General features: G+C 38.7%; 2 protein-coding genes, 1 long non-coding RNA gene and 4 other non-coding genes across 8 annotated transcripts in view; 3 read left to right on the top strand and 4 right to left on the bottom strand.

The window, feature by feature from the left end:
* The first annotated feature begins 365 nt into the window (after positions 1 to 365).
* On the top strand, positions 366 to 12,162 carry MCM4 (minichromosome maintenance complex component 4). The gene is made up of 16 exons (XM_034060140.1): positions 366 to 661; positions 838 to 996; positions 1,715 to 1,878; positions 1,962 to 2,057; positions 2,208 to 2,303; positions 2,390 to 2,485; positions 2,921 to 3,059; positions 3,854 to 4,074; positions 4,557 to 4,677; positions 6,075 to 6,334; positions 7,706 to 8,071; positions 8,417 to 8,544; positions 9,882 to 10,089; positions 10,779 to 11,007; positions 11,114 to 11,247; positions 11,612 to 12,162. Exons 1-16 carry the CDS (start codon positions 589 to 591, stop codon positions 11,702 to 11,704), a joined length of 2,583 nt encoding a protein of 860 aa, XP_033916031.1. The 5' UTR covers positions 366 to 588; the 3' UTR covers positions 11,705 to 12,162.
* A 4,180-nt stretch (positions 12,163 to 16,342) lies between these two features.
* TRNAA-AGC (transfer RNA alanine (anticodon AGC)) lies at positions 16,343 to 16,415 on the bottom strand. Its single transcript has one exon. It is a non-coding gene; the product is annotated as a tRNA-Ala (tRNA).
* Positions 16,416 to 16,885: 470 nt separating this feature from the next.
* Positions 16,886 to 16,958, bottom strand: TRNAA-AGC (transfer RNA alanine (anticodon AGC)). The gene has a single exon. It is a non-coding gene; the product is annotated as a tRNA-Ala (tRNA).
* Positions 16,959 to 19,129: 2,171 nt separating this feature from the next.
* On the top strand, positions 19,130 to 19,202 carry TRNAA-AGC (transfer RNA alanine (anticodon AGC)). Its single transcript has one exon. It is a non-coding gene; the product is annotated as a tRNA-Ala (tRNA).
* Positions 19,203 to 20,073: 871 nt separating this feature from the next.
* TRNAA-AGC (transfer RNA alanine (anticodon AGC)) lies at positions 20,074 to 20,146 on the bottom strand. The gene has a single exon. It is a non-coding gene; the product is annotated as a tRNA-Ala (tRNA).
* A 650-nt stretch (positions 20,147 to 20,796) lies between these two features.
* LOC115947055 (uncharacterized) lies at positions 20,797 to 25,859 on the bottom strand. The gene is made up of 3 exons (XR_004081036.2): positions 25,802 to 25,859; positions 24,758 to 24,808; positions 20,797 to 23,069 (listed from the first exon to the last, which is right to left on the bottom strand). It is a non-coding gene; the product is annotated as an uncharacterized lncRNA (long non-coding RNA).
* UBE2V2 (ubiquitin conjugating enzyme E2 V2) overlaps positions 25,829 to 26,911 on the top strand; it is a 36,221-nt gene continuing 35,138 nt past the window's right edge. The window contains exon 1 of one of the 2 annotated variants that reach the window (XM_031052077.2): positions 25,829 to 25,961. In XM_031052077.2, coding sequence (XP_030907937.1) covers positions 25,958 to 25,961 — 4 coding nt within the window. In that variant the 5' untranslated portion in view covers positions 25,829 to 25,957. The remainder of the gene's footprint in view (positions 25,962 to 26,911) is intronic. The other variant, XM_031052078.2, reaches the window with a different exon arrangement.

Genomic DNA, 26,911 nt, shown 5'->3' with positions numbered 1-26,911 from the left:
AGACGCAAAACACTAGTAGACATCTCCCCTCTGCGGAGAATGGGCTGTTCCGACATCCCCACACCTCCCTGCCCGACAGAGGGCCTAGTTTTGCCGCGAAACCCATTTCGGCGCGGGCGGTTCTATTTAGGGGTGGGAGGCGGTGTGTGATGTGCCATTGCTGAGGGTGGCCTCCGTGTCGTAGCACAGGGAGTACGCTGCAACTATATTTCTATCCTTACTGTAGCAGGTTGAGCACGGCGCGATCCTTACCTAGGGGGACTGGAAAGTTTATCTCCTTCCTCCGTTCCGCATCCCCCCTTTCCTGTCTCCGTTGGGTGTTCCCGTTGCGATCGCGCGTAACCATTGGCCAGAAAGCCCGCGAGCGCGCGCGCACGCGAGTCACTTGGCGCGGAATTTGCCACTATCACTGGATTTGTCCAGGTGTGGTCGGGTTGTGTCCCCAGACGTTTGTCTACCTGCTGTGCGTGAAGGGGTAGGGAGGAGAATCCGCTGGTCGGGGCTCGGCCGGTGAGCAGGGCGCCCGCAACTGCCTTCCTCTCGTCGGACCTCCATAGGTACGACCGCCGCGGGAGCCGGAGCAGCGCCATGTCGTCGCCCGCCTCCACCCCCAGCCGCCGCCGCGGCAGCAAGCGCGGCCGGGGCAGCAATCCGTCGACTCGTAAGTGTTTCAATGGGAAGGGGTCGGCTCGGGGCGGGGGTAAGGCGGCCGGGCCGGGGGAGCGGGTGGGTGCTGGCTGCAGGGCGTTTCTGTCCGCCGCGGTGCCCGTTCCTCGGTCCTTATGCAGCAGCGAAGTCATCCAAAGGCCATCTCTGTTTCTGCTTTGTGTCTTGCAGCGCAGGCTGCTCGGTCTCCTCCTTCGCAGAAGCGCAGGACCGACGACTCCACCTCCACCGGAGAGCTGCAGCCCATGCCCACCTCCCCGCCCGCGGACCTGCAGAGCCCCGGCGGCCCAGATGCGCTCTTTTCCAGCCCTCCGCAGTTCCAGCACTCCGGTACGCCGGGGTTGGGCAGCTCCGCTGCTGCTGCCTAGCGAGCCGGTGCGGAGAATGAAAAACAGTCGGGGGGAAGAGGGAGGGGGTGGGAAAAGGTAGTTTTGTGTCAAGTTTTCAATTTGAATTTGCCATAACGAACATAACAGGAACACAGTCAGTGTCAGGGGTGCAGATCTGCTGTTGTAGCTTTCAGCCATCTTGGGGAGTATGTATCAGGGGTTATGCTTTATGTTTTCATGTGTTTCTAGAATACAATAAATCAGTCAAATTATGAATGCAGAAATAATTTGACTGGTTGCCTTAAAATGACATTTTTGTTTATATAAACAGGACTGGTTTTTGTTGCAGTAGCTGGTAACTGTTATGAAACTGTTTTGCAGCCCCAAGATACTGAAGAATGCATTTCATCTAAAATGCTCCAGTTTGATCTCTTATGCTTGAACACCGATGTAGTTGTAAAATCCTGTGCTGCTTTAAAGCTCTTTAGCTAAGCTTTCCTCGAGCTTGGGGTCTCTCAGAAGAGATGTTAATGCAAAGTTCTAGGTAGACTTGCAACATTTTTACCACGTCTGCTTAAACAAGACTCTGCAATTGATTGATGCTATTTGTTTTATGACAGTAGAGTTAAAAGAATGACGAGACAAATGCAGAGGCTGAATTTTAGTCTGCTCTAACTGCAGAATGTCGTGATAATCATACTTTTTTCTTTTTCTAATAGCTATTCCACTTGACTTTGATATCAGTTCACCTCTGACATATGGCACACCCAGCTCCAGGGTGGAAGGTACCCCACGAAGTGGTGTCCGAGGAACTCCGGTTAGACAGAGGCCAGATCTCGGGTCTGTCCGTAAAGCCAGACAAGTCGATTTACACTCAGATGGGGTAGGTAGATGTCTTAGGATTTTGTATCTGACAACTTCTTTTGAACAACTACATTTGTGTATGCTTATCTTGTTTCCACGCAGCCAGCTGAGGATATAGCAAGCGACCAGTCTCTTGGACAAAAGCTTGTCATTTGGGGAACAGATGTTAATGTAGCCTCATGCAAAGAAAAATTCCAGGTAGGTTAACAACTTGGGTTTTTTTTCCTCTTTTTAAATGAAAAGCTAGTTTGACTTAAGCAAATGTTAGCTGAATCTGATGCAAAGTCAGTGTTCATATTACTAAATTCTGCTCATCTTCCCTGTCTTCTTATTACCTCTGACATTCAGAGATTTCTTCAGCGCTTCATCGATCCAGTACGTAAAGAGGATGAAGACATTGGCTTGGATCTCAGTGAGCCCCGTTATATGCAACGACTTGAAGAGGTATTTGTAACACAGTGAAATCTAACTTTTCATTTTTTAGTCTTGTGTACCATTGAGCTAAAGGTTTCTTTTCAACTATCTTTCAGATTAATATGATTGGGGAACCATTCCTGAATGTAAATTGTGACCATCTAAGATCATTTGATGAAAACCTTTACAGGCAACTCATCTGCTACCCTCAGGTGAAGTAGCATGCTTGTTTTCTGGCTTTCAAGTGGCCTTTTGTATTTCTGGCTTGTGATCTGTTTGTTTAGATGCAGTGTGTACTTTGTGCATTCAGTGTTATCTCTAGCTTCTTTATTCTACTTAATGTAATGTCTTCCTAATGGTTGATCATAGATACTGTATTGGGCACCTCATGCATGCAAAGTCAGCTGGTAAACTACAGTGCTACAACGTTCAGAATCTTGTCTTTTTTTTCCCCCTCTTTGCCATACTCAAATAAAGAAACCCGATCTAAACAGCAAATGTTCTGTTACATAGGAAGATGCTCAGCTGGGATAACTTTTAGTTATTCCTGGCTGATCTTCAGCATGTAAAGTGCTTTATGCAGAGTATTTAATTCTATGTTTTATTTGCATTTTTAAAACTTAACTGTTTCTAACCATTTGACACAGGAAGTTATTCCAACATTTGACATGGCTGCCAATGAGATCTTTTTTGATCGTTACCCTGATTCAATATTGGAACATCAGATTCAAGTAAGGCCATATAATGCACTGAAGACTACGAATATGAGAAATCTAAACCCTGAAGGTAAACTTTTGATTACTGAGTTAGAAAATAATCTTATGGGTTTGTATAGACTTATTGTTAACAGAGAATTACATGAAGACTGTATAAAACTGTACTTATAGTCCATCCAGACCAGTGTCTTGTGTTTATGTAAGTCTGTTTCAGAAACAAATGCTTTAGAGCCCAAATGCAGAATAATCAATCTGTAAAGGAAATTTTTCCTCGCATCACAGAATGGTTTGGGTTGGAAAGGACCTTAAAGATCACCCAGTTGCAACCCCCCTGCCAAAGGCAGGGACCCTTTCGACTAGAACAGGTTGCTTAAAGTTCCATCAAACCTGGCCTTGAACATTGCCAGGGTTGGGACATCTGCAGCTTCCCTGGGCAACCTGTTCCAGTGTCTCACCACCCTCATACTGAAGAATTTCTTCCTAATATCTAATCTAAATCTACCTCTTCCAGTTTAAAGCCATTGCCCCTTATCCTGTCACTTCATGCCCTTGTAAAATGTTCCTCTCCAGATTTCTTGTAGGCTTCTCTATGTACTAGAAAGCTGCTATAAGGTCTCTGTGGAGCCTTCTACTCATGTTCTTAGTTCTGTGAGAGTGAGGGATTCTTTCATTTGTATAAATATTCCTGTAAATTAGAATATATGTACTACCCATTTATGATTATTTCTGCTTTATCTTAGACAAAATACTAGTACCTAACTGAATGGTTACCTGCCACCTAAAAGATAACACAACATGTAATTTTGAAGGTTACTTTAAATTTTAAGAGTATGATGTCATGACACAAGTCTCAATATTTTGTAGATATTGATCAGCTTATCACCATCAGTGGTATGGTCATCAGAAGCTCCCAGTTAATTCCTGAGATGCAAGAAGCATTCTTTAAATGCCAGGTTTGCGCTTTCACCACCAGAGTAGAAATCGATCGTGGCAGGATTGCTGAACCATCAGTATGCAAGAACTGTAACACAGTGCACAGTATGGTGCTCATCCACAATCGATCCATGTTCTCTGACAAACAGATGGTATGTTGTGCTTAGGTAGTGACTAAAAAGAAAGTTTCTGGTCTTTGCTCCCCCACCCCTCTGTATCATCAATAGCATTACGTTTTGAAATGGGAAGAGTGTTTTGGAACATGAAAATGGGTGAAACAGCTTAGTGGAAGTATCAGTATACTTTGGAGAAGAAATACCCTAAAACGATGAAATGAACATCTAGATGTTTCCATATGGAAACCCCTTTATATATAGTATGTCCACTTGTACCTGGACTAGTTAAGCATTGTCTTTAACAGCATTTTAGCCATACCAGTAGCAATTAGCAGAATTCTCATTTTCATCCTATCTTTTCATTAATAATCAGTTTTGTTGTTTGGATTGGGGGTATTTTGTTCTTGAGCGATGTTCCAGATTCAGAATTATTTTGGAGATCATGCTAAACAAGATTCTATAGCATGCTTTGGGGAAAAGCTTTTATTTCTTGAAACTAAAACAGTGTTTTTTGCTAGGTCAAACTGCAGGAGTCCCCTGAAGATATGCCAGCAGGGCAGACCCCACATACAGTTGTCCTATTTGCTCACAATGACCTGGTTGATAAAGTTCAGCCAGGTGACAGAATTACTGTCACAGGTAAAGTTTGCTTTGAGTATTTCCATCCTCTTTCACTGATCTTGTCCATAAAGGGATTTGACAGGATGCACGTGCAAGTGCTGAGGGAGCTGGCCACTGTCTTTGTAAGGCCACTCAGTTATCTCTGAAGTCATGGTAAATGACAAAGATACTGGAAGACAGCCAGTGTCACTCCTATGGCAAGGAGAAGACCTGGGGAGCTACAGACCAGTCAACCTATCTTGACCTTGGGAAGGTGATAGAGCAAATAGTCCTAGAAACTGCTTCTAACTGTATGAAGGACAAAAAAATGATTGGGAGTAGTCAGCATGTATTTACAGTGGCTAATAATCTTCTACAGTGAGATGACTGAAGCAGTGGGTGTTCTTTATTTCAACTTTAGCAAGGCTTTCATCACCGTCTCCTGTAACATCCTCATAGACAAACTGATGAGGTATGGGTTTCAGAAGTGGACAGTGAGACGGATTTTAAACTGGCAGAAGTACTGGGCTCAAAGCTTTATGATCAGTGGCACAAAGTCCAGCTGGAGGTTGGTCACCACAGGTATACCCCAGAGGTCAATACTGGGGTCAGACTGTTGGATAACTTCAGTAATGATGTGGATGTAATGATGGGACATAGTGCACCCTCAGTAAACTTGCAGACAAAAGCAAAACTGGAAGGAATCAGAGCTTGGTAGACCAGATGACTGGTGCCAGCAGCTTCCTGGGCTTTCTTAAGGGAAGTGCTGCCAACAGGTTGAGGGAGGTGATCTTTCCCCTGTGTTCAGCACTGGTGAGGCTACATCTGGAGTATGCAGTCCAGTTCTGGGCTCCTTTGGTCCTTTGTAAGAGACATGAATATATTAGAGTGAATTGTCTGACCTTGATGCTTCAGTCATTCTGAGAATGTAGGTGAGGAAGAGGCAGTATCTGAAATAGTGTCTGCTGTCAGAAAGGTGGTAACAGAGGAAGTCTAGTGATACTGCAGCCATGTTTTATAAACAATTTTTTTTTAAACAACTGCTGTACTACTAGCTATTAGAGATGCATTAGAAAACTTATTAAACTTGGCACTTAGAATTGGGGAATGCTGTCTTTAAATATTGGAGCAGGACTTTCAAAAGCATCAAGCCTTATTTTTTTTTCAAAAATACTTAAGCATTTTCCTTGTTGAGAATACTTGTGATAAGAATGTTACAGGTACCTGCAAAAATAGTGCCTAGATGACTTAAATATGTTCCATTGGTTTCTACATGACTTACTTGTACCAGGAAATACATTATAAAATAAATACAATAAATAAAGTATTTAGGCTATTTTGAAAAGCTTTACTTCTCAAGGGAGCATGTGAAATTCTCTGATTTTTGAATTACCATGATCTTCATATCTAATGCTGTGATTAAAATTTGTATTTAGGTATCTACAGGGCAGTCCCAATTCGAGTTAATCCAAGGATCAGCAGTGTAAAATCCATCTATAACACACACATTGATGTCATACACTATCGCAAAACAGATTCAAAACGCCTGCATGGTGTTGATGAGGAAGCAGAGCAAAAAATATTTACAGAGGAACGTGTGGCAATGCTAAAAGAGCTTTCTAAAAAAATAGACATATATGACAGACTTTCTTCAGCACTGGCTCCAACTATCTACGAGCACGAAGATATCAAAAAGGTGAAAATTCTGTATTTCTCTTGTAAGATTTGTATTTATATGCAAGTACATTTGTAATTAGTATTTGTTATAAAAATGACTTAAGCCTTCAAAATTCAGAAAACTATCTTGAGCAGTCTTAAAATGGCATGGTCTTGTCAGGATGGAGTTCTAAGTGCATTGTAACTCTTTCCACAGCATTAAGAAGTGTTGATTAGAGGTAAGATAACAAAAAGGAAAGCAGCAGAACTGGGAAAACTTAAGTTGCAGGATGCATCTTGGATGTTTCTTTAATGTTCAGATTGGTGGTGATCAAAGAGTAAGTGCTATAATAAGCACATAGTAAGTGACTGCTGAAGAGAGGCATCCACAAGAGAACAATAGCTTTAAAATGACATTTGGTTGACTCCAACTTCCAGGATGGCAAAGCAATTATTTAGATATATCCAAGAAGGGACTGTTTCAGTAGTATGTTCAACTGAGGCACTACAACTTTATCATTGCAAAAACTGCAGTCTGTGGTCAGTCTCAAGGTTATGTCAGACACCAAACAATGCTCTTCAAGTATATTCCTTTGTTTTTTCTTCAGAGATTTATACATTATCCTGGTTCACAGGTTTCTAAAATGGCTAGAAATTGAATTCAAAACCATACAATGATTCCTTCTGAAATGGAAATACTGAGAAATAATAAATTTTTTTATCTAGTGAATTTGAAAAGGGAAAAAAAATCCTTCCTGATAACTCTGGCTAACTGATAAAATTACAAGCATATGTTTAAAGTAATAATTCCAGTACTTTCAAAATACTGCAAGTTAGTATTTTATTTCTTTACTAAGACTGCAAGCATATACTTTCTTTAGGAAATATAAAGTAGGAAGTGTTGGCAAATTCCAATGAAATAAAACACCTTACGCTTCCTCTTTATGGGCAAGTAAGGAATTTTATTTAAGTAACATTGTGAATGCAGTGAAACATTTCTTCTGAAAACAAAATTATGCTTAACTAGTCTTGACTAAGAAGCTGATAAAAATTGCACCTAATGGTAAAAAAGAGGTAATAGTACTTTGGTCCGAGATTAATATAGCCTTAGGAAAAGCAATAGTCTATTCTGATTATATAACTTTTGGAATAGATTGGGAAAGAATCTGATTTCAAACTTTTAATTAAAAGCTGATTTTGTAGGACACAGCAGTTTAACTGTAAGTGAGGATTTGCCTAAAGAACAAACCCTTTTAAAGACTTCTACAGTTTCAAGTGTTTTCTTTCATGTTTGAGTTATTTTAATTTTCCCAGTGTTCCAGTTGATTAGATGTTTTTGTTCACAATTGGATTTGCTCTGTTAGCTATACAAGAGATGATGTTCTGATTTTTAAAGAGAGTATTTTTATAGGGCATTCTGCTTCAGCTTTTTGGGGGATCAAGAAAGGATTTCACTCACACCGGAAGAGGCAATTTTCGTGCAGAGATCAACATTCTTCTCTGTGGTGATCCTGGTACTAGCAAATCACAGCTGCTCCAGTATGTGTATAACCTGGTTCCTCGAGGTCAGTATACATCTGGCAGAGGCTCAAGCGCTGTTGGTCTTACTGCATACGTGATGAAGGATCCAGAAACACGGCAACTGGTTCTTCAGACAGGGGCTCTAGTACTCAGTGACAATGGCATCTGCTGCATTGATGAGTTTGATAAAATGAATGAAAGCACAAGATCAGTACTGCATGAAGTAATGGAACAACAGACTCTCTCCATTGCAAAGGTAAGTGTTTAATACCATGCTCTTTCCACAAAGCATGTAGTATGTGGTATATGCTATGCAGCTGAAACTGAAAAGTTACCAGAAGAGATCAAAGGATTATACTTTTCTGTTGTCAGTCTTAGATTATGTAAAAACTTATTTACAAAAGAATACAGCTTTCATAGCAAACTGTAGTATTTCCAGGTGTTTTTGGTTTTGCTTTACTCCAAAATGCTTTTGCAATGAAGTTTTTTTTACTACAAAACCCATTTAATAATATTGGTGATCTTATGAAATGGGGGGGGGGGGAATGTTTTGGTGGCACACAGTTGCAGCTGGTTTGAGAAATGTTTTTCATTTTGACAGGCTGGAATTATTTGCCAACTGAATGCTCGTACATCTATCCTAGCAGCAGCTAACCCTATAGAATCACAGTGGAATCCAAAAAAGACTACTATTGAAAACATTCAGCTTCCTCATACACTGTTGTCAAGGTACTGAGCTTCTGCTTGCATATCTCATTTTTATGAGATGTTATATGTCCTCTTCTGAAAATTATTAAATGTAATAGAACAGAACAATTCTGTTCTTTGTAGTGTAGTGGAAACCTATAGCACTTACTTTTCTTACAGTTTCTGTTTAAGCAGAGAACTGCCTTTTGGTATTTACACATTCAATAAAAGCTGTAATGAGATCTGTAGGATCTCTCTTTATTTTTGTGGTATTGGTTTTCTGTTGATTCCTAATAATCTCCTAGAAGAGTTGTTCTGAAACGTACAGTATTGTTAATTCCAAAAAAAACTCAGGATTTTTTCCTTGGCTCCATGGAACTTTTAAACACTGACAGTGGGGAATTTGCAGCAGAGGTGATAGATTTTGAAGACTGTGCCTGCTTTATGCTCTGTTAAATTCAGCTGGGGAGGTGTCAGGCAATAGCTTTTAGAGCAACAATTAGGGTCTGGTGATAAAGATTAAATGATGGGCTGCAGTTGCATCTTGTGAAGAATTCCCGCACTAACTGGAAATTTGAAGTACAGTGGTATACTGAATATTCTGCACTTACAGCTTAGACCTCAATTAAGAGCTGCTTAATTTAGCCACCTAGTGACAAATAGTACCTTGGTGCAGGTGTACTGAATGAAAGTAGGCTTAGGTAGTGCCTGGATTCTACCATTTATTGGATTTAAGCTTTTGAAAATATGTGATTAACTGGCTAAAAATCTATTATTTGTGTTTTCCTATAGTTCAGTGTAGTTGACTGTGTTGTTTGTAAAATTATAAACCATTTTCTTCAGGTTTTTGGAAGAACCACTTCAGGAAGTGTGGGTTTTTGTGGCTTTTTTTTTTAAATTATTTATTTATTTATTATTTTCTTCTGGTTTTTAGATCAATGAAATAACTATATAGGTATGTGCCTTGTCTGCTGTTGCCTTTCAGGGTAGTTGCTTTAGCAGCAAGTTTGTCCTCTGTATTTGGTATGTGTATAGGGGGTTTTGTGTGGGTTTTCTCTGTGTGTGTGGTTGGTTTTTGTTGCTTTTTTTTTTTTTTTAAACAAAAGCTGTCGGCCTTGAACACGGGATCTGAATTTTGCAGAACATCTCACTTGCAATGTTTCAAGTCCATAGGATGAAAGCAAATTCGCTGTGCTATCCTGCACTTTCAGAGTTCTAGAAAAAAAACATCCTTTCAGTTTAATAGAGCAACTCCTACTTAAGAGTAGGAATTAACGGTCAAGTAACTCCTACCTGTAGTTCATTCAGTCAAGACCCCTCAAACAGTTTTCAATGGCAAGGAAGTAGAGACATTAATACTGGATTCCTGTCCCGTTCAGATTTGACTTGATCTTTTTGATGCTGGATCCACGTGATGAAGCTTATGACAGACGTCTTGCTCGCCATTTGATTTCACTCTACTACCAAACTGAAGAAAAGATTGAGGAGGAATACATGGATATGGCAGTATTGAGGGATTACATTGCATATGCTCGTAGCTATGTAAATCCCAGGTTAAGTGAAGAGGCAGGCCAAACCCTTATTGAGGTAAAGGAATTGCTCTTAAGAATGGTCAGAGTCTTTCCCAAGTTGCCAAAAATGGCAAAATCCCCTAGTATGTACACTTTCTGTCTACATACAACTTTTCTGTAACATCCTTCAAAAAAATCTCTAAAAATTGCCAGCATTTAAAAGGAAAGAAGGATTGGTATTAAAAGTCATTCTGCACTCTAGCTTTCCAATGGGTTGGTTTGGCTCCATCACATAAAAAATAAAGTTCTACTGAACAAAATACATACATCTTACATACTTGTGTCTGTAATGACAAGTCCTACATTTTTGAAGTGATTCAAAACTTGACTCATTATCATGGCTCAATTGTTTTATAATGGAAAGTAGTATATGTGATACAGTCACCCATCCTTTGCGAATGCTCCGTCCCTTGCAGTGTTCAAGGCCCAGCTGGACAGAGCCTTGGGTGACATGGTTTAGTGTGGTGTCCCTGCCCTTGGCAGGGGGGTTGGAATTTGATTATCTTAAGATCCTTTCCAACCTTGACTATTTTTTGATTCTATTCTATGATTCTATGAATTGTGACAGTATTTGAGCAAAATACAGTATCTAGAATGGCTAGCTGGAATTGCTTATGTTCTGAAATCAGAGGTGGGGGATGAAGGGGAGTCTGAAAATAATTAATATAACTGGATTTCATTAAATATTTAATGAATCCTCTTCAGGCATACGTGGACATGAGGAAGATTGGGAGTGGCAGGGGAATGGTTTCTGCATATCCTCGACAACTTGAGTCTCTGATCCGACTGGCAGAAGCACATGCTAAAGTACGTTTTTCTGAGAAAGTTGAAACAGTTGATGTAGAAGAAGCAAAACGGCTCCATCGGGAAGCACTGAAACAATCTGCTACTGATCCAAGGACTGGAATTGTGGACATATCCATTCTCACTACAGGTTTGTGATTTCATAACGTTAAATCTGGGGTGTTGTTGGGAATTTACGTAACTTAACCTGTCCTCCTAAGTTGTTTTCTGAAAGGTATTTTGTTTCCTTTTCTCAGGAATGAGCGCAACAGCCCGTAAGCGGAGAGAGGAGTTGGCTCAAGCCTTGAGGAAGCTTATCCAGTCAAAGGGTAAATCACCATCTTTGAAGTACCAACAGCTTTTTGATGATCTCCGAGCACAGTCTGATACGGTAAGTTTCTTCATTTTTACATTAATTTTTAAAAGCATAGTGTTCTTCCAAATCAACATTCTTGTCCTAAAACCACACTATGGAGGGATAGAGACATTAACTTTTTCAGCTGACATTATCAGAAAGCCAGTTCTATTGCAGATAAATGAGTTGAATCTTTTGCTGTATCGTAGTTTATTTTGGCTTCTGAAATTGCAAAATCAGCTTCAGGATTTCTAGCCAGGTTTCAAACTGCAAAAAGAAGCAGCTAAACCTTAAAAACAATGATAGGAAAATTGGTAGGATTTAAGGCATTTCTATTTGTCTTTGAAGTATTTCCTCCCCTGCCTGGATTCCATCTTTACTTGATTTACTTTTCTTTAAGGCTATCACGAAGGAGATGTTTGAAGAAGCACTTCGTGCCTTGGCTGATGATGACTTCTTGACTGTGACTGGGAAGACTGTTAGACTGCTTTAAGTTAGCCTTTCCTTGTGCGCTGACTTGTCACAGCTCTTGCTTAAGATGGTGTCAGTCTGTAAAATCTTCGAGATTTGGGACTATCATTTGCTATGACAACCACAGCTTTTCCTTGCCAGCCAGCTGTCATGGCTTTACTTTGCCTTACAATATTGCCAGTCTGTAAGATTAAGATTTGGGGCTATCACTTGCTATGACAAGTGTAACAATGATTATGGGGCACTTCTGCCATCACAAGATACCTAGCCTAAGGACCTAAAAAGTCCTCAGATTACATTTTAGCTCCATGTAATTACTAAATGTGTTGAGTGCTTTGTTTTTTTATGAGGTTTTGTAGAACATGCAAACAAGGTTGTATTTCAAGTTGAATTGTAAAAATTCATCTTAAATAACTTTTTAGTAAATGTAATTTCACTATTAGTATTGCTGCAATCTGAAATAAAGTTATTGTACTTGGAGTGAATGCTAAAGAGCCTTTTAAAATGAAAATGAGCACTTTTACATCTAGAATTCTGTGATTTCTAGGAAGTTCTTTGTGGAAGTGTGAAAGGAGTTTTTTTGGGGTTTTTTGGGTTTTTTTGTTCATCTGTCTGACTTTAGATTACTTTGGTAGTATCCTGAATGTAAAAAAAAGCAGATAGATTCTACTTGAAACCAGGTTTTCTTATGGCAATTTTAAGTATAACAGGATAAACTGAGATACCCATCATGGGTGTAATGTCATATAATTTGTCCTGAAAGAACATGGTCCAGTAGGGCATTACTGGAGAATCTTCCCACATTCTAGCTGGGGTAGATGTTCTTGGCCATTTCATGTTAATGGCTGCTATTGTTCTTACAGCTGAGCTAGCAGAACAGTTCCCTAATTCACTATGGTACAGTGTCACAAATGAGTGGTTTTGGCTCAAAGAATCACCAAAGATTACCAGCAAAAGTAGTTTTAATACGGATTTGTGAAAGTGCAACTTAGCAAAGTTCGAGGGCAAGGTACTACATGGTTTAAACATACAAAGGAAAATAAAGTTAAAATTGATTTAATGATGTACACAGACTAAAGATGCAAAAGGGTAAGGGAGACCCTCCTGTTGAGTCACAAGGTTCAGAGTGGACCCCCCTTGCTTTCTGAACTCCTGATGGAGCTTAGGTGCAACTAGGTGGTCCAGTCCTAGCCTCAGACTTGGACAATTGTTTATGTCTAAAGGGTTACATGTATAATCAATCAGGATTGCCTAAAAAATCACTATCCAAGATACCAGCAAAAAGTGATCTTAGTATGATGTTGTAGAAGTGCCAATTTACCACAATGTGATTTTTACATGGCCTGTAACCTACCAGCATTGTGCAGTTTGAAGCCTGTATTTAGCAGTCGACTAAGGTTATTTGCAGTTTAAGGTGCATCGCAAGATCTAGCAGTGGTGACTTAATTACAGATCTGAGGGGACAACATCCATGCTATACTTGTTACAGGGTATCTAAATCAATCTATACACATGCACAAAAAAGACGTATGTATAAAAGTATACCTGTTAAAAATTTCCCTGGAGTTCAGTGAAATACTCACTTGAAACATCTCAGAATTTTTTAACAGGCAAAGGTTGAACCTTGAGGAATAGACAATCTTCAGTCTATGCCCTGTTGTCAGTTTTTCAGTGACAAACTTACAAACTTGAGAGTTCACCAGCTCTGAGAGGTGTCCCACTCAGAGATACAGATAGCCTACTTAGCCCTTTTAACCTGAAGTAAGTACTTCTGTGCCACTGCTTCCAACAGAAGGGAAGAAAATCATGTGAAAGGGGAGCACCTTAAAACCTAATTTTTCTTACTACTGGCTCATTGTATGAGCAAGATACCATTTACCTGTAGTTGAAATTTCAGTGATTTGCTTTTTAGTACAAGGATGGAACTCGATCTATCCTGGAGTTAAAAATACAGCATATATCAGAAGGATCAGGTTAAGATACAACCCTCTCTCCCTAGTCTTGTTGATTACTAAACAAGTCACTATTACCTCATCTTCTTGGCTTTCATGGACTGGATGTAGTTCATTTTGTGCTTCTCTATAGAAGTCTAGGTTCCCTTACTCAGGGCTTAAAAGTTATAGAGGTAAGTTGGTAAGCTAAGATCCTGGGAGCTTGATGCCTCTCTTAAAAAACCTGTAAAATAAAATTCTAAACTCCCTTAAATAGCAGAATCAGATTCTCTATGGCTCTTGTCTTACAGGATCTCATTTTTCTTGCTGCCATATTAGTTATGTATTTTGCTTAGAAAACAACCATCTTACGACTTCCTCCTCTTTTGTCCCCAGCTGTAACATACCTTTATTTCACAGTTGCTTTTTGCTTCTTGAAAAGTATCACTTACGTACTCTTTTTAATTCATACTGCTTGGTACCTGAAGTACTATCTCAGTTCATAAATGTTTGTCTCCCGTTTTTGCACTCTTGCAGCTACAACAAGACTATCCTTCCTAACTGCTTGGTACCTCCTCTTGTCAGACAAAACAGCAACAAGAAAGTTTCCTAGATATGTGTTTGAAATTTGATTTTGTGGTTAAAAAAATAAAAATGTGATGCATCTGGCTACATCAGCAAAATTCCTCAAATTAAAATTGCCTGTCAGTATGGAAACTATTACTGTTAAACAAACTGGGCTGTTCATCTACTTGCAAATTCAAGTGCCTATTGAATCATGCAGCCACAAAAATCAAGTGTTCTGGGAAATGGAAGAAAGTTTTTGTGTGTAAAATGGGTTTCAGTTCCCTTTCAATTTAAGATGATTCTTTGTACCTTCTACTTCTTTGATTGGTTTTTAAAGTAAAATGGAAATGCTGATTACTGTGTTTAGTGATTACAGGGTTATTTGCAGAATAACCCCACTAGGTGGCTCTTAAAGCCTGTACGGAGTAGTTGATTGTGATTTTTTGGGTTTTTTTTTGTAAGAAACGACTGCAAGTGCCACTACATCATTAGGTAGATAGAATTGAAATGCTTATAAACAGTATTTTTGTAAAAAAAAAAAAGGCAGAGTAATAGATCTTCACCATCCATATGCTAATTTGAACTGTATACAAAGGAAAAGATTAAAGTAATAAATTGGGAATATTTTCCTTACCCTATGCAATAGTCTCAAACTCTGTATCATAATTTACTGCTGTATTTACACTATGCTCTTAACATTTATAAGTAAGCTCATAAAAAAAAACCCTCAAGTCATTTAAAGACTGGAATATGCAACCAGGGGAAAACACTCCTGCCAGAAACTTCATATTCTTAACATTAGAAGCAACATAGAAAAAAGGCATTAAAGTCTTCTATACATTTTACAGAAGACATAAAAAGAAGTTATAGGCCTACTCGCAAAACTATTTGTAGTAAGACACTTTGAGAGACCATAGTTGAAATAATCTGCTATCTTAAAGAGAATTTGTTGGTGAAGTGAAACAGAATGGTACTCCTGAGTTTTTCTAGCACAAAATACAATCACTGGCTACTCAGGGTGGGTGGGGAATCAGTACAAGATAGACCAAAAAATGTCATTTGCTACCACTGTTAACTGGTTTCAGAGCTGGGACTTCATTTCTCTGCAAGCACAGATTTGACTGAGAAGTGACAATCTAGTCATCCCCAGTTTTGTTAGGTGCTTCAGTAGGAACAGATGTAAACTCCTAAGAAACAACTACCAAGATAATCCTATACCTACCATAACTGAGATCATATACTCCTAGAGACTGAGTTCCAGTTGGCCTCATCAAACTTCACTCTTTATTTTTGGTAGTCACTCTGGAATTGCAATTTTATCTTCCTTAAAGGCCGTAGGACTGTCAGGATTATCTCAGGAAAAGAAAGTGCACTAAAGACTGCATGCCAAATAAATAGCTTGTGATTCAAGTGGGATTCAATCCCACTTTTGCACTGTATCTGATTTCATAATTAGAGCTGCTATGTAACTTTCTGTCTGGATGCAGAGATATGGGCTGAAGAAAGTAAGCATTTTGCATTTTTTTCTGACACCTACAAGACCACATGTACTCTTGTAAAAATACATGTGCAGTTTATTTAAAATGCATGGTTTTCATCATCTGTGAGGTAAAATGACAGTCAATATGGAGACTGTTATCCAGTTGTCAGTTTGCATGGCCACCTTACAATGAAGTTTACAGACAGCCTGGCACCAGCCAGAATAATTTAATGCTTGAAAAGATAAAAAAGTTAGTTAACTGTGAGTTGTAAGGTTTCAAAAGTACAGCTTGTCTAAGTAATAAGCACTTGCCTTGTGACTGGCACCTTTGGACTCCAAATTGATAGGGAAACAAGAGCACTGTATTTGCTACTATGAAAAACAGTAGTTAATAAAATCTGAGCAGAAGACCTACTAATTATATTGCCTTAAACAGGCCATGAAGAGCCAACACTTGTGACATAGGATTAATGTAGACAGCTACAAAATCCTGGTTTTGGTAGTAAAACACACAGAGGAGGAAAAGGACAAAATCAGTTTTACCCTCATGTAAGCAAAACCAACATTTTGCCGAAAAAGTTATATATTTTGTTTTTTACTTCTAGGTGTAACAATTCCTGGTTAGGAATTCCTGTTTAGAAGAAATACTTGTAGGTGTAGCAACTCCTGTTTAACAAAACACTGGAGAATGCGGGCATCGATCCCGCTACCTCTCGCATGCTAAGCGAGCGCTCTACCATTTGAGCTAATTCCCCTCCCCTTTTTGTTAGTAGGGATCACAAAACTCTGCAGTTCCACACATGAAATTTCTTTTGCTCTTGTCTATTCAGAAATGACAGTACATTCAATTTCGACTCCAAAACAGGTGCCAAATAATAAATTTGTAATATTTTACTTAACATTTCCAAATGACATAGTAAGAAACAAGACAAACCAGAAAATACATGCTTTCCAGGTGAATAAAATAAATAGAGTAATACTTCATTACTTGCAATTCATGAGAGGAAATACGTTCCAGCATTTGTTTTTTCCCAAAAAAAATGACCGAAGTCAGTTTTGTTTTTTTAATATTATTTTATTTTAGTCTAATATATGGCAGCATTTAAGAAATAAATCATGTACATATAAGAAATAAACTTATTTTACTCCAAAATTCTAGTTCAATATACGCAAGCATCTTTTCTAGTAACCTGGTTTTAATCCCACCACTAAGAAAATGTAACAGTGGAGAATGCGGGCATCGATCCCGCTACCTCTCGCATGCTAAGCGAGCGCTCTACCATTTGAGCTAATTCCCCCCCTCAATAACCCCCCCCCAATAACCCTGTCTGTCCTGTAACCATAGATTGTGACAACCACAAATAAAAACTACATCTGCTTTACCGCCTGCTTCTTTATCACAGGCAATAGCCCCAGGGCAGTCATTCAGAGCACTTGGTGCCATTTGACCTTGAGTTTTATCTACTATGTGTCCAAGAGGACAAACTCCCAAGTAACACAATAAAGCACTTTACCCTAACTTGCGTGATGAACTCACCACCTGAAGCCTTTCAGTGCCACACAACTCACACTAGATTTATCCTCTGAAGAGAACTGCCACTTCTATGTTGAGGGAAGTCACACCCCCGGGCAATGCAGTGGAGCAGCATGAAGAGAATACAGCACTTGCCTTTGCTCTGACATACCCTAAGAAAGCAAAAGTCAAACCTGATTGAATTACCTTTCATCAGTAGATACTGATGTTGCCAAAGAGATGCATCGAAGTGATGTGTGTTAAATGAACGTATGTGGACACAAACCCTTCACAGCTGAAAAACCCAAGAGAAATTAAGACCTGGAACTCAGAATTATTTCAGGCCATGTAGATAAGGAAATTTTCACAACCATGTGGGGAAATTAGAAGTTTTACTCATCATCTTACATGAAAACTTGCAACAAATTCAAGGTCACAAAACAATGAGCTGTCAATTTTATGAAATACACATTTTTATTACTGAAAATAGAACTATTGCAGAGGTCTTTCCTCACCCTTACCTGACATTAATATCAAATTGTTTTTCTGTGAACTGAATTATTCAAGCTTTAGGCCTTCTCAGTGGCAGCAAAGTGAGACTTGGAGATGAAAAACAGGGAGAGGTTATCTGCTGTTTTGATAGTGACTCTGACTGCCTAGGCTAGATAAAACTGTACATAGAGCTGAACCTTGTGAAATATGATATGGAAAAGATCCCAGGTACAACCATGCAGTGGGCCATTAAGAGCCTATAATGTCTGCCTGTGAGTGGGACTGAAACCACTTTTGTACATTTGTTTTCCCCCTCAAGTTAACTTCAGTGAGATAAAGTCAGTTACAATATTGTGCATGAAACTGTAAGAACAAATTTTTATTTACTGTTGTGCAGAGACTGAGGCAAGGCAGGAGAATATTTAAATTCTAAGAGAATATTCACAGTGATACTGTGCTTTTAGTTCCACATCTTGGCCTTGATCTGGATTATGATGGATTTGAAGTGCTACCTTAGTTGTAAGTATGTGACACTTAATTTTGTAATTTATATTCTTTTGGTTGGGTGCTGTCATCCAGCAAGTTAAGTCCATTAGAGAAAAATGCCAATACATGTATTACTGTATTACTGCACACGTTCTCCTTTACTGGCTGAACTTTCTCTTCTGCATTGGAACAGAAAGTGAGAAATCTATCACTATATAATTTTCAGTGTAATCATTCCCACTGTAAACCATATTTTCATTCTTTGAATCCAGAAAACATACCTTGATTTAATAACATGGGAATAGAGCTTTGCCAATGTGCTTCTTACTGCAAAGTCAGTCAGTATGACTATACTTGAATTTTTGAATTTGTGAAATGTTTTTAGTAACCCCATATAATTAAGATGCAATACTATTTTAAGTGAATCAACACAAAAAGGTAGAAATACCTAGAATTTAACTTAGGAAAATATAAATTAATATTTTCTCTCCACAAATGGTGATAAATGTGAACTTTGAAATCACTGTTATTTATCATTTGCACACAGCTAATTAGAAAAGAAAGCTGGAAAAGGAAACAAAAATAACTGAAAATCAAGAGAGACTATCTCATTGCCCTTCAGTGACTTCTAACAGTATAGTTTCGAGATCTGCAAGTCTTTCAAGATCTGCACAGTAACAGAGATTAAAACAAAAATAGTTCTCTCTTTCCTGAATAAACACCAGAGGAGGCTTTGCTTATGAAAGTTAACTATTGTTTTATCAAAGTAACACAGCAGAAAACGTATCAGGATGCTTCTTGTATGTTGAGTATTCTGACTTCTAAAGTATTAGGCTTTTCAAATAAACAGAATGATGATTCAGTGTTATTAAACAGACATGGCTCAACTCAACAGACTGACTCAACAAAATAATTATAGCTGAAGCAGCCAAGCTATGATTCAGCACAAGTAACTCCATCCATACACCCAACACATACGGGGAATTAGCTCAAATGGTAGAGCGCTCGCTTAGCATGCGAGAGGTAGCGGGATCGATGCCCGCATTCTCCAGTGTTTTGAGACACTGAATATGGATCTACGGTAAAGATTTTCTTCCATAAATTGGTCAGGTTTGTGAAAGAAAGAGAATAAATAGCTAGTAATATATACAATTTCGTATACAAATATACAACTTCCCATAGCAAATAAAACAGAAGGCTCAATTAGCAGACTACACTTGTGAACTGATCATTTCTTCAGAAAAGCATTTAATACTAACGTTCATATTCTGTAGTACAGTAAGTAAAATTCACTTGTCCCTTTCAAATTCTTTTAATATGAGCATTTTTTAATTATATTAGTCTTTAATTGCTTAGTCTTTATAAGTCTTTGTTTAAAATATAAAAGTATATAGTTGTCTATATAATAATCAGCTCACCACAGAATTACTGCCTCTCCAGCTCATCTTTGATCAACATTTACAAATTCAATCATTCATGGTGTGCATATGCTTCTTAAAATTGCATATTTTTAACCCTTACAAAACTGCTACAGGCGCATCTAAATTTAAAGTAGCCCCACAATACAAGGTAGTATAACCAGGGAACTAAAATTGTATCACCAACAAAAACCAGAAGAAACAGTGGTAGCTGTCAGTGGTTTTGTTTCACTCTTTAAAACCCATTAGCAGGTATTTACTACTTTTTTGCGCAGGTACCTAAACTCATTTTACAGAAAAAACAAAACAAAACAAAACAAAAACAAAACCAAGAAGTTTACAAGGTTCTTTTGTTTGTGGTTTGCAGCATTTCTTTTTTTTTCCTCAGAACCAGCAGAAAAAATACAACCGGTAACTGGAAAAACTAAGTATTGTTCACAGTAGCGAAAAAAGTTACATTTAACGTTTGTAAGCGGCACATACGCTCTCAGCGTCTCAAAACACTGGAGAATGCGGGCATCGATCCCGCTACCTCTCGCATGCTAAGCGAGCGCTCTACCATTTGAGCTAATTCCCCACACCCTCAGGCCTCTCCTTTCTGTCACTTCCTACTTCCATCTTTCTCGCTGTCTAATTTCCCAAAGGCTATGCTGAGACTTGATCTGCCGTCTCGAATACAAACAAAACTTTCTCCCCAAAATCACAGTAGCCAGGCAGTCAGCGCCCACTGCTCCAGTTCTAATCCCCTACCGAAGTTACTGGTAAGCAGTAACAGAACACAGCTTCCCATTTAAATGAAGAAACAATTAGGTCTTCCTTAAAGCACACTACTTTTGACAGCCTCAGTGGGAATTTGGCCTAACACAAAAGCTGGATTCCTTGATGTAGCAGGATGCATTTTATTCAGCTGAGCTACATCTGGATAACAGAAGGTCTGTGCTTCCAAGCAATTGCAGATTTATGTTCACACCAAACAATCATGACTGTCAAGAGAAATCTGGATATATTTACAGATTGTATTTTTTAACACATTTTTCCTTTTTGCAATCCCTAGATAGAAAAGAATCAGCTCAATGACTTTACCCATTTCCACATTTTACAATGTAATACATATGACAGAATAGGTAGAGGTCTTCTAGTTGTTCTTGTGGCAATGGAATCTGGGACCAAGTCATAAAAAGGGAAAAAAAGGCAGCACTGAGGCAAATTGAATACTGGGAAACAAAGTAATAGTTCATATTATTTATTTAAATCTGTCAGGTATTTTTAAGGTATGGCTGTATCACCAGACAGACATGCACATTCACACACACATATAAAAATCAATAATGCATAATTAAAATGTTTAAAAAATCATGGCTATAATAAAAGAGCAGTTAAAATTCTGTTCAGTGGCTTGGTTTCAGCACTGCAAGATCAGAGTCAGAAAATACAAAGAAAGTAAGGTCTCCACTGTGTTTCCTGTTAATATACTAGAGTCTTCACCCTTTGAAAATGGCATTGAGAGGGACACACACACATGCAAAAAAAAAGCAGCAACTGTTGATAATTTTACTCTATCATAAAATAGAAATAAAGCAAGCAAAAGAGATCTACTTTGCCAGAACAGAAACATGCAGATTTGTTGACATAATGTGACTGACCTCATGACAACCACATTAACACACACTTCATGCGTTTCAGCTTACTTCCTTAACCTCTTTTGTCATTGAACTTGGGAGGACTGAAGCCATATCCAGCATATTTAGATTTGCACAAATAGCTGCTGATTCAGACTGATGGAAACAATTGTAATTTGTGTACATTATCAATCAAACTAATTGTTGATTACTCAGAAAATAACACTGAAATGCCTAAAAAGAAGAAATAACAGGCTGCAATGGAAACACACACAACTGACTTTGTTAAAACCCTAAGATAAGGAACTTTGGGGAATCATGTTTCTTTTTCCTGTAAAAAGAGGAAGGGGAATTTGAGTGAGCTCTTCAGGAGTCTCCTAATAGTATGGGCCATTCATTTGTTTTGACTGTAAGAAAAAAAAAAGGCAAGAGAGAATAGCGAACTTTTACTTAATATTGTAAATGTAGTACATGTCTGCTTTTCTGGGAAAAAAAAGAAAAAAAAGTAAATTAAATTTCATAATTAACTCTAGAAACCACACTCTTACAGTTTATTTCTTGATTTGCCTAAGGTCCCTTAGGACACATGAATCATTCTAATATACAAAGACCTTTCAATTTGCTCCTCTGTAAGGACTCAGTGATTTCAGAAAGTACAATAACCAAAGTCCAGTCTTCACAGGACATTTAGGTTAATACACGAATAACACGTATTTGAGGGGGTTTTATAACTGCCATTCTATATGAGTCTGTGAAATAAACCAAAGTATCAAATTTTAGAGAATTTTGCTAAGCCAAGTATTTAAAGAATATATCCTAAGTCATCCTCTGCATATACAGCTCTTGCCATGCCCTATATAACTCAAGAATCATGCCTGTGTTCAACAGTCATGTTCTCTGTAGTCAACAATTCAGTATTTAGCTGTAATCAAAAGTTACATATTCAAAGATAGTGGGGGTTTATGAAACAGCATCAAATCCCTCAAATTCAACCTCTATGTAATCATTCTTAAAAAATATTTTACCACCCTAACTTTAACACAGAAAAAAACTTTTCATATGGCATTTCCTCCAGACTCACTCACCTGCTCAACCTTGTGAACCAAGCTCCTTGCCATTATGTTCTTCCAACTTAGATCTTTTCTTGTCTGAGCAACCTACATTATCCTTTAGTAATACAAGTCCTTTTCTTGTTTTTCCTTTGTCCACCATGGTATCTATAATTTCTGAACACCAAGTGCGTGGAATTCCTAAAGGCTGACAACAGATTTTAGGAACCTCACAGCACAATGTGGCTCAAAATATGCAGTACTTCAAAAGTCACCATAGAAAACCTATAAACAGCTTAACTACGCAAAGCCCAAGCAGGCCTGCAGTTGCAAGTTCACTTTAAAAATACAACAGCAGCAGCAGTTTAAGACAAATCCAGAACTTCTTTTATCTAAAGGTACTCTGGGAATATTATTACTGTAGGAATAGTAAACCAGTGATCATAACAAAAATAATAGAAAACAGAATCTTCTAGAAAAGGCAGGAGAATGGAAGAGGTGTAGGAGAAGGAAAACACAAAGTATCACTGACCAGAGAAAGAAGACAGAGAATTCCCAAGCTAGCACCCCCATTAGTTATATATCACTAATACTAACCTCACTTTCTGAAACTGTCAAATGCTGCTGCAGCATCCAAGATGCCAATTCCCTCATTAAATGATGAGGACCACCCGTCTAACCCCAAATCCCAGTACCAGAATTCCTGTACACACTTTCCCATTAAGCTCCAGGATCCTGTTACCTGCTCCCTTACTCCCATTGCAACAGCCAGCTTTGGGGAAAAATGGTTCTTCCTGTCTTATTAAAACGTAATCAATGTGGAAAGAAGCACCTGAAATTAATTTACAGACAATAATTAAGTTATTACAGATGGAATTATTCTGCAGCTACCACAGATATTTAAGCAACCGCCTGACTGTAAAACCCCACTAGTCACTATGGCAAAGTAAGCAAGTTTGTTCCTCCTTCTGCTCTGCGATGTTTTCACATGACCAGCTGGATTTTTGCACCCAGAGTTCTGAAATACCCAGAAGTTCCTTTGCTTAGTCATATAGACTAGAAAACACAGCACTTAGTTATAATAAAAACATTCCAGAGCAGCAGAGTGACTAAATCCTATTTTCATAAGTGACTCAGAGTTATGCTAGTTATGGCACTATCATTTTGGTACACTACAAAAACAACCTAGCTACTAGCTAAATGAGTTGACTTGATTACTAAAAATTTCACTTTAATATTTTACCTTGTTTTAGTTATAATGCCTTCTATTCTCTGTATGACTGAAAAAAAACAGGTGACCCAAATTCACTCAGTAAAAGCATGATTTTCCTCCAAACATGAATAAGCAATTCTAACCTTTGCAATAACTGTTTCAAATTAATTAAAAACAATAAAAAAACCCAACAAAACACACAAAACCCAAACAAACAAAACCAAGCCTCAACAACTGTAACCCTTGCAGATTTTCATTTGTGTTTGGGTGTTTTTTAATTTTCTTCATACTCCTTCCACATAAAGTCTTAAAGCCACCTATGTTGCAAGACAAAGAAACAAACAGAACCCTTCTGATTGCATTTGTATTAGGTTTGTATGAACACAGCACAGACAGGAAGAGGGTTTCATCATGCCAGGTTTTGATTGGTAAAACACACCTACATGCTTAATTAAGGGAAGCCCCAAGCAGGCTAGGAGCTGCACACAAACTGGCAAGTTCTGCTGCCTATGAATCTTCAATTTGCTATGAAACACTAGTACTCTTAAGGCTTTAACACAGCAAGTAAGGGAAAAATTACTTGCACAAACCCCAGAACTATATGAATTAAGCAATGCAAAATAACCTCAGGACAGCTACAGTAGGTTCAATTCATTCTTTGAAATAGCTTAATCATCACGTTTATAGATTTAGCATTAAATAAACAAATAGTCCCCCAGTTCTGTATACAAATCTCTATTTAAAACATTGAAGGAAATGTGCTCTGAATCTCAGAAATAATTTTACTGAAAAGCAGTATCAAAATACAGATTTAGGCAATAAAATCAACGCCATCCTTTGGAATAAAAAAGGGCAATTAAACACACACAAAAAACCCCCCAAAACTGGCTCCCCTACCCCACCCCAACATGATGTAAATCACACAAAAAGCCATATAGCAGACATGTTGTGAGCTAGAAAAAGCCTCCTTCCAGAATTCCAGGTCTATTTCTGCTTTTCGTGACCACAATAAAACTTCATTTGTTGATTAAGATTTTATTGTTTGCTCACAAATTTTGCCTCCATTTTACCATTATTCATCATTTTGTACCCAAACCACAAGACAAAAACATGCTAAAAAGACCCCAACCACCACCACCACCAAAAAAAAACCAAAGCAACACCAAAACCCAAAACCAAACAAAAAACTCAACTAAACCCCCCCCCCCAAACCAACCAAACAAAAAAATAACCCCCAAAACCCCACAAAAGCAAACACCAAACTAGAAATATCTGCTACTTTTAGTAATATTTGCCACTACTATTACCTCATTTGAGGAAGATAATATTGGGGCAGTCCATCTGGGAGATGGAAAATTCTGTAATCAAAGAATTAATATTGGTAACAGCTTTGATAATCATCCTCAGTAACTTCAGCTAGCATTAGCAGCCACCACAAAAACTTGCAAGGGCCCAAATAATTCATATTAAATACACTTCTTTTGTAAGAAGTACTAACCTGTAACATTCTTTGTATGCGTATTTACCAGATTGACATGTAAGTTAATATTGTGCTATCTGTGCACTAATAAGGAGACTGCCCAGCTCAGAGTAAGTCTATAATTTTTGCTACTCTTTTTGAATTTATACAACACCGCATTAAATAGTCATTTTAGAACTGGAACAAGGAAACCAGACCTGTTAGTAGTAGAGCTGCACTTACTGATGAAGCTTTCTGATCACAGTGTACTCAGAACACAGATACAGAACAAAAACATCACAGCCAAGCTCAATTAAAACCACGCAAAGTTTAACACCCATTTCAACAGTTCAACCCTGTGATTCGATCCTCCTGCTTTCTCTTTGGCTCAATGATACGCTCTGAGTGAACTCTGGGTGACAGTATCAGAAAATAAAGACAACTGCTATTAAATTTTTACTAATACGATGTTGGACTGGTGTTGAGAGGTGTTTATTGTGAGGATGGTGAGACCCTGAAGCAGAAGCTGAGGCTGCCCCATCCCTAGCAGTATTCAAGGCCAGGTTGGACGGAGCTTGGAGCAGCCTAGTCTAGTGGCAGGTGTCCCTGACCATGGCAGGGGAGTTGGAACCTTCCAACCCAAACCATTCTATGGTTCTGTGACAGCAATAAAGCAGAGGCTGAGCCTGTATCATAGCAGCCCAGTACAGTCATGGGAAGTCCCCCGAAAGAATCCACAATTCCCCCTCATTCCCGAGGGGAAGCTCCACTCACTGCACCTCCTCCTTCAAGCAAGCACCCTCACAACTGCAAAACTAGATGTCATGAGACCCACCCAGCCAGCCAACCATCACGACCAAAACAACCCTTAATAAGAGACAGACAAACTAACCTCCTCCAACTTTGTCTTGCGGAGTCCTCAACGCGCACTCACCGTCCCCGCCTCCCCCATACACCTTCCCTCCTGTCGCCTCAGGGCCGCCCCGCCCACGCGGTGCGAGAACCTTCTGTGACAGAGTGTGCTCACACCGCGTCCGCCGCTGGCCTAATGGGTAAGTGTACTAAACCACCTCCCTGCTCCAGCTTTTCTTCTTTAAATGTAGATGGTGCGGTGATCAGGGGAGTGCTGGAAGCTTGTTGTGCTGTAGCTAGGTCTCCTCCTAATCCTTAAACTGTGCTAGGGATGGAACATAAGCCTTCAAAAGAAAAACCTTGCCTATATGTTGAGCTGCCTGGTGGCCGGCTCTGGGGGTCCTTCCTCAGCTAGCCCGTGCTAAAGTTCCCTTCTGTATCATGGCACGGGGGAGAAGGTGACTTTGGAAAGAGCAGATTTTATCTTAAATGTCCCAGATGTGATGGCCATAAATTGCACAAATAATAGCTGAGTGTGTGTACCTTTAAATAAACTTTTTTTCTTTTTTCCAGAATGCAAATCCATAATTGAGTTCTGTAATTAGGCTTATGCTCATGCATTTCTTAGGCATTGCTTTGAGGGTGGAGGTTTGAAAAAACTAATTAAAACCAACATTGATCTGTGCTTAAGGTTCTCAAGTTTCTAGAACTTGAGATCCTGGCTTTTAAATAACTTGACTATATAATGTATCTTTCTCTGTTACTTCTTATACAAAAAAGGCTGTAAAAGTTCAGGCTTGTGTGCAGCTATAAAAGCTTCCTCTGTCTTACAAAAAAAATCCTGGCTTCTGCACCTCTGTATCAGGTTAACTGCTAGCAAGAAAAGGCTGTTTTATTAGAAGATGGGAAAACTCACCTTTGATTTGTCCTGCTAGCAGGCTTGGTGAAGTCATAATGTAAGTTAGGCTTCTCCAACTTGGACCCTTCCTTCTCTGTTCCTTGGAGTCTCCTAAGTTTTGGTAATAACACATCTCCTATGCATTTGTAATCTCGCTGTCTTTATGTATTATAGATATTTTTTCCTGGGGAAAAAAGTAAAGGAAAAACAGGTATTCAGAAATCCATTTCAGTAAGAGCTGAGCTAATTTTC

This window comes from Melopsittacus undulatus, chromosome 1 (genome assembly GCF_012275295.1).
Source record: "Melopsittacus undulatus isolate bMelUnd1 chromosome 1, bMelUnd1.mat.Z, whole genome shotgun sequence".
NCBI classification, from domain to species: domain Eukaryota; kingdom Metazoa; phylum Chordata; class Aves; order Psittaciformes; family Psittaculidae; genus Melopsittacus; species Melopsittacus undulatus.
The sequence above is the reverse complement of the archived record's forward strand: the minus strand, read 5'-3'. Positions and strand labels throughout refer to the sequence as shown.